Genomic DNA, 12,085 nt, shown 5'->3' with positions numbered 1-12,085 from the left:
CAAAATGAAAAGTGATTGCTGGTGAAATCACTTAGCAGATATTTACAGCGAACTCTTGCTACTTGAAGTATAAAAGCGCCGAAAAACGAAGTTTCAAAATAAGTAAAATACTACTGAAATTTTCAATGTACTGATCGCACATTGAAAGAAATTTGCAACGCAGTCTGAGCAAAAATAAAGGAGCCCCATGTAGCAGCATGGCAGCACCAGAAAAAAAATACAAAAAAGCAAAGCACTCTTTTTTGTCCCACGCCAAGTGTGAAAAAAAGTGCTCCCAAAATGTTTTTTGGATAAACTCTCAAGAGGTGGCACTATGCATTTAGCACAAGAAGAAAAGGGCATGAAGAAGCCGAGAGTTTAGAGGTTAGCAGGTGTGAAAGAGCGTGGTGGAGGCTGCCTAGTATATGACTGAAAGGTTATTCGCCGTGAAGTGTGCAGCCCAGCTAATGGCTGCAAATGGCTGGTGTTATGCTTGCAAAGTGAAAAGGTTGTGCACCAAAAACCGATAACTCATGTGAGCGACACTTAATGGGCCTGGAATATTGGGGCACTGTGCTTTATGCACTGGTATTTTCAACATAGTTTCACTGTTTTACCATCATTTTGTAGATTTCATAAATTGTCAGACCATTTTCAAGTCTTTCATTGCAATTAGCAGGCTCCTTACCTTCAGTGGTCAGAACATGCAATTTTTGTTTTGCTTGCGGCAAGGAAAATTTTATTTTGGGCAAATTCAATTTGAACATGTGTTTTCCGGTGCCAACACAACCAGTTTGTAGCGGGTTCCTCAGTTTTCAGACCGTCCGCAGCGCAAACCTTGGCAGCACCCCAAGATGCTGCCCGCCGCTGATAACACCACCACTTGTTAATTTTTTTGAGGAGAGCTCCTGCCAGAGGGGTGGCGGAGGGGAGGGGGAGAGCGCGGCGCGCTCGGCGAACTTGGCAGAGCGCCAAGGCATAGCCATTCGCTGCCAAGCGCCAAGGCATAGCCATTCACGTTACGCACTCTTCACCGTCCTGTGTGTTTTTTTTAACCTGGTGTAAAAAACGCTCGCCTGACCTTCAGGGCCGGTGTTAAGCATGTTCGCGTTATCTCCACACGAATGGCCGGCGCCGGGGGCTACCACTAAATTGCCGGATCGCGTCAAAGTGAACGATGCTTAAAAGCAGCGGCACGAACACAAACCCGTCTGACCGCGCGCATTTGTTGATGACCGAAGGACGGAAGGACGGAGGTATGATATGAGATATGGACCCTCCGAAAAAAATGTTTTTTCCTGCGAAAAAGTCCAAATAATCAAGCATGACCGAATAATCAGGTGTCCGAATTTTCGGTCGTCGACTGTAATCAGATTCCTAACGGTAGGGGAGTGCTCGTTCTTTCGTTGCAATGTCTTCGTCAGATTCGTCGGAGCATGGCTCTGTGATGTTGCCATCCACACAAGTATAGTCATCCATGCAACATCTGGCCAATTATGCATCAACGATGTGCTGCCACAAGTATACATGCGTCTGATCATGGTGTTTTCGACAGCGTCATCTATCGCTCCTCGGTCCATGCAACGACAAAAGTAGTCTAGCGCACGTGCACAAAGGATGTACAGCTGCACTTTCTGATATCTGGCTCTGCCTGCACGTGGCAGCAGCACAAAAGGGGAAGCTGACTGGGGAGGAGACACATACCACGTGACGAGCGTGGTCAGCAAAGTATTCGACCTTTTCAAAACTCTGCCACCAGTTGTTCCGTGACCATGCTCATTAGCTTCACTTTCGATGCTGGCACTGTCTCGTGTCCAATATGTTTCTGCTTCCATTTGGGATGCCTCTCCCAGCCGGTGCGCGCTTGACTGGTTGTTACATGCAGTTTTAATGCTGCCTTTGTCTTGCTTTTCTAGGGCGGCATGTTCCTTCTGGGCGGTGTCACGGTAACTGAGAGACGCTCATCAGTCTCCGCGTTAAGCTGGAAGCGCGAGTTTTTTAGTTACCAGGGCGAGTTTATGCTGCCTCCTCATTTGCTATAACTGAGTGGCGCAGCCACAGTAGTTTGTTGTGTCTGCGACTAGTTGCAATTGCCGTATTGCATATTTTGACAGTAGCACAGCACTCATTCTTAATAAGTGAGCGTTTGTTATATCTACGGCCGCTGTAAGTGGGCTCGACTGTGTATTTTTTAGTCTACATTCAAGGTGTTGACTAGAGATAAATGTGTGGTCTTATTTGAAAACAGATATGTTCAAACCATTATGGTTATTTCTTGTCTCTTGGCTAAACAGATGATCCACCTGCCTATTTTGCAACATGTGCGCCGCTTCCTGGTGTCACTGGTGATTTTCGGCACCACAGTGCTGCTCATGGTTTGGGTGCCTGTGAGGCTTATTCAATTCCTCCTGCCAGGCTTCCTTCCATACCACGTACTCATCTCCAGGTAAATACATCTTTTTGTTGTTTGCTATCAAGTATACCAGCTTCATGTTTATACTGATTCTAACATTGCTTGCACACCTATTTTAGGGTTTCTGTAGTGTACTAATATACACATTTCTTGGCATAGCTTAGTATTCAACATTGAGTAAACTGGCATGTGCACAGATACTGGTAACTGGATCCCGAAGGGACTGGGAAAATCTTTTTCAAATACTATTCAAAACTGTAGTTCTCAAATACAGTTGATCCGAGATATATTGAATTGGAAGGGGATCATGAGGTAGTCCTATATATCGCTAATTTGACCTATAACATGGCAGTACAGTCTAGTGCGACTTGAATGTGATCACTTCAGGGTTAACCTACCGTAAAAACCGGAATATAGGTCGAACTTTTTTTCAAAAAACCATGGTGAAAGGTCGACCCGCGTCTTATGTACCGGTCATTGGCGGAAAAACTACGGAAGTCTTGCAACAATGGGCGGCTGAACTCAACAGCGTCCCTCTATCACCATCGCCATCAGCAGCAGTGCCGCCATTTTGCGTTTCCGTAGTTGCAAAGCTATTTTGGTTAGAGGCTGCTTTTTCACATTTTGTTTCAAAATGAGCGGAAGCCGTCGGCAATTCACCGTCGCCCTCAAGAAAAACTTGATTGAGTACGCAGAAGGTCACGGCAACCTGGCGGCACAGCGCGACTTTGGAGTATCCGAAAAGAGCATTCAGTACAGGCGGAGGCAGAAGCTGCGTGTTACAACTTGCAGCAGCCAGAAGAAAACATCATTTCGTGGGCGGGCCGCAGTGTATCCAGAATTAGAAGGAAAGGTTGCGCTGCGTGCAAGATCGCTGGCTGTGACTGTCGAATGCATCCGCGGGAAAGCGGTAGAGATCGCGCGTGCCTCTAGACTCATGAGGGTGCAGTTCAAGGGCTCGCCATCCTGGGTGCGGCGATTCATGAAGAGGAAGGGATTTGCTGTATGGCGCCATACTTCTGTGTGCCAGAAACAAACATGCGAGTCGATGGGCGCGTGATACTGTTAATAAATTGGCCAGGTGTACATACGAGCAGCATTTAAATGAAAATAAATACTGTCGCCAATGTGCAACCTGTCGAGTCGCATTTGTTTCAAGGTAAGGGTGTCCTTCAGTACTTTTTCCATTGAAAAAGATTTTTTTTATTTTTAGAATTGTTTAGTTGGGGAGTCTACCTATATTCCGGTCCGACGTATAGTCCGGTTTTTACGGTACTTGAATTAAACTGCTCTAACAGTTTATTTTTGCAAGAATGCCTCAACGAATACATGAGCTTTACTAGCCGAAAGATTTTTCTATCCTGCAATGTCATGTTTGTCGCAGACTAAACGACCGTCACGCCAGGAAAAATTTTTTGGTCTGTTTTAGCTGGAAGGAACATGATAACCTTCAAATTGCACCAGGCTGTACATAAGTATATCCCCAGCCTAGAAGCATGAATACGGTGCGCCCACGCTAGCAATGCGCTGCCTGCAGCAATGTGCAGTTTGCCAACATACTGGCAGCGCAATGTTCGCTGGATGGCGGAATGCCTAGTCTACTTCACATCAGAGTGCAGTGGATGATGCTTTTGAACTAGCCACCAGCTGTCAGTAGAGGTCCAAGGTCCAGTCCATTTACCAGTACACTAAAAATACAATAACCACTCATTAAAATCAAGGTACAGATGGTTTTCGCTATGCCATTGGCAGCAAAGCAAGTAAACAGGCTTCACGAGAGCTGATGCTAGCCTTCAGTCAGTTAGTTAGGTTGGCTTCACTGCATGACAAGTGGTGCATTGCACGCCGGCTTATCCGCATGACAGCTGTGTCGCATTAAAAATGGGTACTCCAGACCGACAGCTATCAACAACCACACCCCATGTTTCCCTTTTCGTGAGGGTTAGCAGCGTCCTGACATGACTAGTACTGCCATTAGGTATGTCAAGGCTGCGCAGCCAACCCAGCTCTGTACGAGGGAAGTGATCAGGGGAGCGCCCTTAGGAGAAGGGCCACTTGCCGCAGGGGCACGGCACCATGTTCAATATATTGATTGTTCTGTTTAACGGGAGTTTGATAAATGCAAACAAAAGTGCCATTATTTTGCATGGGATTTTCAAGGAGATGATTTGAATGCTTGATACAGGCAATAATTGAATAATTTGGTTTATCTGGACTTTATATACAGTAAAAGCTCGTTAATTCAAATGCCAAGAGACCATAAAACTGTTCGAATTACCTGAAATTTTTTATTTATCAAATGACCCCCAAAAAAAGTGTTAGTCTAACTACCTGCATTGTGATAAATTTTATTTGGTGAAAGACTGGGCAATGGTTGCCTGATTTTAAGATGAAATCAGTGCAGAAATCACTGTCTTTCACGTCTCCATCAATGCTTTATTGCATGCATACTGTTGGGAACATGAAGCACGACTGCTGCGAAAACATAAGGGCCTCCCACATCCTTACGGTGCACTGTGGTGGAGCTCCTCTGCTGCCGCGTCACACCCATCATGAGCGACACCTTCGCATGTGGGAAGGCTTCACCGCATGAACACCAAACTGCACGTAACGAGCATGTAGTTTTGGCTCACTGGAAGAATGGAACCATGAGGATGCAAGCGATGGAAACGGCGGCAAAACAGCTAGGGAAAAAAAATGGCAAAGAAAACACCATTGATGCAGCAATCAACATCCGAAATGGTGCTCAGCTGGGTTAGGCTGGCTGGCTGGTGCTGGATGGTTGAGCCGCCGTCTATCCGAGCTGCTGCGAAGCTCAGAAAAGCGAAACTGAAACTAAGCGGTTGGACTGCTTGGAGACGGAGTTGTCCGTTTTTCATCACGCCTGCCGTCATGCGCACGTCAGAGGTGCAGAGGTGTGCGAGATACTCTGCAACTTGGAAGTCAGGTTTTGAGTAGGGCTATTTCAACGATCTCTTACCATGCCGGTTGTGCAGTTGAACTCGGTTAGATTGTATCCTTTATATAAATAATTTCTAAGGCACCGTAAAGCTACAACGTGAATGCATAGGAAAATGTACGGCTATATCCCTAAAAAATTAGCCGTCACATCCGATAAATCAAGCTTCGGGCAACTCCGCTCGACTCACGACTCAAGAAGCTGCCTTTCTCTCTGGTCTGACATCTCGGAAGGTCAGCTTTCCCGCATGGACTTGCAGGTGAAATTGGTTCTATCATACTTACACAATTGTAAGTCGACTCAAACGTAAGTCAACCCCCCCTCCCCTCCCCTCATATTGCATGTCAGGGGAAAAAAAAGAACGGGTGTGCCTGTGGGCACATTCCAAAATGAAAAACTTGGAGGACGCTTAAGCTTCGCCTTTAAGAGTAGAATGCGATACAGTGCAATGATATTGAGAAAACTGGAAAATCTGATCATTATGACCGATTATCGTTGTATCTGGACCGACAAAAAGAGTAAAAAGAACACACCCATGTATTCCTTCATGCATGTAGATATTGCCCCATGTATGTAGCCACCTCGACTGGTGCTCCTGTCAAGGATGCACAGCGTCTTGGCACTCTGTCAAGTTCACCAAGCTAGCCACCAGCGCCGCAGCGGCTGAGCTCCCATCATGAGATAAACAGGGCATGACGTTATCGGCCCACACCATCTTGGCGCGCTGACAAGGTCTGCACTGGGGGACAGCATGAAACAAAGGAACACGCTAAAAACGGTAAAGCATAAGAAAAAAAAAGGTAAATTCTCAACAACAAAAGTTTTGGGTGGGTTGAGAGGTATCGCCTTGTGCTTAGTCACTGCCATTTTTACCCACTTCACTAAAGCACAAACAGGTGGAAACTACATTTGTGTGAGAAAGCGTTGTGTGGTGGCAGCCAATCAAGCACTTCTCTCTATACTCAGTGATTGTGACGATCAGCCCGCTTATAACGAACATGAGCGTCACACGGAGTTCGTTCGTTATATCCTGGAGCTCGTAGTAAGTGGACCACATCTTTAAAGACAGTTGCTTGTCAAAACACAAAATTTTTTCTTTGCGAAAAAGTCCGTGGTGGACATCTGTCTTTGCAGCGCAGATCCGATGAGTGAGATTTTCAGTTTATTTAAAGCAGAAGCGTGCTCTTCGCCGAGGCCCTTGGCATAGAAGAGTTGTCTGGGGCTCTCTATGTAGCCCTTTGCTACAGGCGCGCTTATGAGTGCTGGCTCCGAAGTTTCATCCTCACCCGATTCCTCCGCGTCACTCTCGTTCCGCACTTCAGAACCAATGCCCTCGTCCGTGCACGGTTCCGCGGTGTCGGTGTCGTTATCGACAGAAATAAAATCATTCCAACCAATGTCATGTCCCCCCATGTCGGAGTCAACGACACGCTGCCACAAATCACCGCCGGGCTGGTCATCTTTCAAAGCATTAGGCTCGACATCAGACATTTGACGAAGCTGGCCTTGCAGAAGCAGTTCCACTCGCCAGTGGCCGTCACCTCTGCCCAGGCCGCTTTCATCATCTCTACCGCTGAATACAATGGAAATGGGCACGGTGTTCCCATCCGCCATCCCGAATTACAACCAGGGCCTGAGATTTGAAATAAGCCAATGGAACGTCTGCAACACAACAAAAGTGACAAAAGTGCTTGATGGGGAGGGTCCAATGAGGGGCGTCCGTGAGCGTCAGTGCAGCCATTTTTGGCTCCCACGGGAGGCCTGCTTCACGAAGCGTGGCCTCCGCGATCGGCACCGGCGGCGGCACGGTTGATCGCGGAGGCCACACGTGGATTTTCAAGTGAGTGAGGAGCGGGAAGCGGAGTTGCAAGGAGGGGCGGGAGGGCAATCTTGGGAGGCGCGTCAGCGGTGAAAGGGTAGCTTGCTTGAAAGCGGCACGAAACTGGCGGGCAGTTCGCTTGTGATGAGGCTCGGCCTGAAAACATACTGCGCGCTGGCCGCACAAAGGGGTTGGAGGCAGGTTATCTTATATTGCTGCGAAAGTTCGTCTTAAGTGGAGTTGTTATATGTGGGCTCGACTTAGTGCTTGGTTCCCAAGGCTGTATGCAATGCCTCCGCATGGATTTCACCATACTGGTCCATTTGCGAAGTTTTCACATCATTCGCTTCAAAGTATTTTATTTTTTATCCAACTTTCAGACAAATTTTGTCATTTTATCATTATATGTGGTTTATTTTTACAGGGGGGCAATAGGAGAATTGATAAATCTTACGAATAAGATTGTTTTAAGTGATATATCATTATATCTGGTATCGTTAAATGGATTACACCGTACCATCATAGGGCCACCTCCACGCGCGGAGAGTGGGGGGGGGGGGGGGGGGGGGGGGGGGGGGGATGCTGGTTATGCGCGTTGACGGAGTAGCTGCTCAAGGCCAGCTCGAAAGCGACACGACGGACCTGCGGCAGCCTTAGACTGTGGCGGCGCCGGCAATGACAATGCAGGCTTTTCCTCCTCATGAGCTCCTTAACGCTTTTGTGTTATTATTATTAGTCTATTAGTCTATTAGTCTATTAGTCACTGGACTACTTGTCCACACTTGCGCCGTAGTCTTCATAGCACTGCCGTCGTCATCGCTGCTGTGGTCCCACAGCATGTCGTTCTAACATAGTCATCCACCACACCATCGCGTGAAACAGTTGAAAATTTGGCCTCGCTACAGCTGCCACACCTGTACACCCGTTCTGAAACGTCGAACTTGTGGCGCAGCATGCAGTTGTTCATTTCTTCAGCGTAAAGAATGAAAGCCATCTCGAATGTAGCTGCGAACAAGCGCTGGACGCTTACTGGACCCAGAGCACAAATGACGGTTAACGAAGCACTACATTAAAAACTGGAAAAAACGTGGCTGGTAATTGTAAATTGTGTCAAACAGAGCCAAAGAGAAACTATGCGTGCTATGCGCGAGCGGTGTCGGCTCTTCCATCAGCTACCGACACTTCCCAGAAGTGAGTGGTTCAGAGTGGTGGTGCCGCCGCGATTGGAACAATGTTCCTTCCATCAACTGTAGACACTCCCTGGAGCGGCGAGTGCGCAGTTGAAAGTAAAAAAAAAATAAAGAAAAATCCTTCCGAAAGAGCGCACAGAATAGCCGAATGCTACTGGGCAGAGCCGTAGAGCAAACAAAATTGCAGCTACACTGGAACACCTTGATATCTCGTTTATCTTGCCTTTATTTATGGCGCTAGCTTTGGTTTCAATTGTAAGTTGACCCCCACCCACCCCCCCTCTCCTTCCACTTTGGATTTTCAAATAAAAAAAATCGGTCAACTTAAATCATGTAAATACGGTATTCAGCATGCGCAGATCAATCATGACGCGGATTTTCCTTGATGTAGATGGCGGGCATGTACCTAGCCAACCAGAATATTGATTTTTTAGAGCGTTGTGCCAGTTTAGCCGTTCCAAGTGGTGGTGCCGCCGCGATTGGAACAACGGCCCTCCATCAACTGTCGACACTCCCTTAGGGCAGGTAGTGACAGCTGACAGCTGATCCTGATCATGAGAGGGAAATAACTAGGAGGATAAGAATGAGTTGGAGCGCATATGGCAGGTTCTCTCAGATCATGAATAGCAGTTTACCAATATCCCTCAAGAGAAAAGTGTACAACAGCTGTATCTTGCCAGTACTCACCTACGGAGCAGAAACGTGAAGGCTAACGAAAAGGGTTCAGCTTAAGTTAAGGACAGTGCAGGGAGCCATGGAAAGAAAAATGGTAGGTGTAACGTTAAGAGACCGGATGCGGGCAGAGTGGGTGAGGGAACAAACGCGGGTCAGTGACATCCTAGTGAAAATAAGGAGGAAGAAATGGGCTTGGGCAGGGCATGTGATGCAAAGGCAAGACAACCGCTGGTCCTTAAGGGTAACGGAGTGGATTCTGAGAGATGGCAAGCATAGCAGGGGGTTGCAGAAGGCTAGGTGTGCGGATGAGATTAAGTAGTTCGCAGGCATAGGGTGGCCGCAGCTGGCAAAGGACCGGGTTAATTGGAGAGACGTGGGAGAGGCCTTTGCCCTGCAGTGGGTGTAGTCAGGCTGATGATGATGATGAAGTCGTGCAGTTCGCACATACGGTGCCTTGTGCTGTTATTGGCATTTTCGCATAGTTTTCGTTGTCTCTGTGTGCGCGCAATGGCAGCCGCGAAACGGCAGAACCTACCTTTTCATGAAACTGAAATTATCAAGCAAGTTGAACGATGTGAGAAGAAATCTGAAGTTTCTTGCCATGAACATGGATGGATCAACTAAGCTTTGACCACTCGTGATCGAAAAAAGCAAGTCTATGCGATGCTTGCAGAACATGCTTTCAGTTCTGGTGATCTACAGGTCCAATTGAAGGGCATGGATAACCGCAAACTTTTTTGCCTAGCGGCTGAAGGCTAGGAACGCCGACCTGACTGGTCAAGATCGTTAAGCCTGTACCCACCGCTGCAGGGCTAGTTCCAGCAATATTGCTCTTTGCTTCTTGCCACCAAATGTAGCGTCGGTGCTTCAATTGACCCTTGGACCAAAAGTTGGTTTGTAGAAATGTCTGATTGAACGGCTCGTGCAGAACCCGGGGACTGGAAGAGACCCAAAAATCGACCTCTCGGGCACCCTGTCTATGCTAAGTAGGTTGTGGAATGATGTCGAAAACGAATCTATACAGATATGCTTTCGACATTCTGGTCTCTGGTTTCCCGGAGAAGACAGAGCAAATTCTTTGTCCGGTGAGCTCGATGAAGCCGTCGCGGGTCTTGAATATCTTGGAACCAGCTGTCCGAATTTGCTGGTGCTATTTGTGATGGGGCAGCCTGAGGCGACTTATTCTCTGTGGACGACGTTGAGACCACGGGAGAGCTTGCGAAGGAAGACATCACTGCCGACATCACAGATAATGAGGACACCACTGATGAGAATTGTGATGAGGTTTTGAAAGAATTTATGCCCACGTGCTTCGACGTGCTCCATGCACTCAGCATGGTTCATTGCTATTGCACATTGATAGAAGGCTGCAGTCACAGCTGTTTGGAGTCCATCGAAAAATGTGTTCTCTCAGAGACATTGAAAGTGAAGAAATATAAATTCACGCCTATTTCACTCAACAATCTGCGCAAAGTAAGTGGCTATTAAAGAAATCCATTTTTTTCCCATCTCAATATGTTTGTATGTTGTTAAACTTGCTGCTACTTTTATATCGAATTATACGTTACATTGAACTAGTAGACGTTTTTTTTTGTGAGTTCGATATATGTGGCTTCGACTGTACAGCTGCAGCGGTAAAAGATTAGCACAAGTGGCGTGCCACTGGAGTGGCAGATGGCAATGCTCGGCGTTGCGGTTACGAACATGCCCATAACAAGAGTGCCAGGCGTGCTCTCAAACCATGGTGCCACGCCAGCCGTGCAGTGCGATTTTGCGGCTCCACTGACGTCAGTTGTGCTAATCTTTTTTCACTGCAGCTGTACCTGGATGCAGCCTCCCTTTGGAAGCCTGTTTGAATTAACTGCTGCAAGAGCGTAGTGTTTAAATAAGCATGCGTCCGATGCCATAGACATACATGGGCGTTGGCTGGGCCGGCTGTTCGAATTATCTGGATTTCTGTATTAGTGGAGGTGGAACTAACGAGCTTTTACTGTATCTGGGATCGACTGTGTTGCCTGCAGATGCTGCAGGGTTCTTGATAGCACTTGGGGGGACAATCGTACTTATTAAGACTGCTTTAGGATTACGCTGCTGATGAACATTGAGTACCAAAAGGCAAACAAAATGTTCTGTTAGGCCCTTTAAACTTGTGTGAAGAGACAAAATAGTGCCTTTCAAATTGAGAGCTTCTGTTTATGCAAGGGTGGTATTGTGCTTGATTAGCTGGAATAAAAAGCTCAGGAAGGGCTTCAAGTCAAAGTACTTTCATACCAGAGTAGCCTGGACCCATTCCATGTAGTGGCATAATCATGGGACACTAGTGTGTATAGGAGCCATTGTGGTGTTTTCCATTGAACAAAAAAAGGAAAGCTTTACAGCATGAGCTTTGATCTCAGCATTTGATGTGTTCTTGTACTACGGTGTACTGTCATCATGAACCTCATATTGTTTTTCTGTGGCGGGAAATGCCACAGAAAATCAATATGAGGTTGGTATCTGACCAGGCTGAAGGGATTTGTACATTCCAGAGCTGTTTAGTTGTAGCAGTTGGGAGACTCCTCACAGGGTTTTTAAAAGAAGAGAAAGCCAACAGGTTGATCAGGGCCGTATTTACCACATCATAACGCGAGGGTCGATTTTGTGAGCACGAAACAGGGGGACAAAAAACCACACAAATTTAATGAGAGAATTGTTTTTGTGAGTGTGAAACAGAAAAAAAAAGCACACGGATGTAATGCGAGGAATGAGTTCGCAGCATGTGGAAAGCTGGGTAGAAATTTATAAACAAAAGTGCCTCAAAGAATGGCTGTCCTTTTGCTTGTTTTCATAGAAATGTGAGGCGAGGCTGTCTTCAAGCCTTCAAGTATGGCAATTGCTGCTGCCTTTACTATACAAAAGAGTCTCAGATAATATCTGTACAAAAATATGCGCTGTGTCCCGCTGTGCTGTCACCATGTCTACCATGTGCTTCATAGGCCTTGTCGTAAAAACGAAACTTCTCCCAGTCGCTCAATCTCGCAGTGTGTCATGCCTTCCAAACATCGATTACC

General features: G+C 46.9%; 1 protein-coding gene across 2 annotated transcripts in view; it reads left to right on the top strand.

Annotated features, from left to right (window-relative positions):
• The window catches only part of LOC144114236 (E3 ubiquitin-protein ligase MARCHF6), a 98,025-nt gene that overhangs the window by 50,683 nt on the left and 35,257 nt on the right, over positions 1–12,085 (top strand). For both annotated transcript variants that reach the window (XM_077647835.1, XM_077647834.1), the window contains exon 14: positions 2,274–2,425. In XM_077647835.1, the coding sequence (XP_077503961.1) occupies positions 2,274–2,425 (152 nt within the window). The remainder of the gene's footprint in view (positions 1–2,273; positions 2,426–12,085) is intronic.

Source organism: Amblyomma americanum, chromosome 1, assembly GCF_052857255.1.
Source record: "Amblyomma americanum isolate KBUSLIRL-KWMA chromosome 1, ASM5285725v1, whole genome shotgun sequence".
Taxonomy (NCBI): Eukaryota; Metazoa; Arthropoda; class Arachnida; order Ixodida; family Ixodidae; genus Amblyomma; species Amblyomma americanum.
Note: the sequence above shows the minus strand (reverse complement) of the source record. Positions and strands in the feature narration are given on the sequence as shown.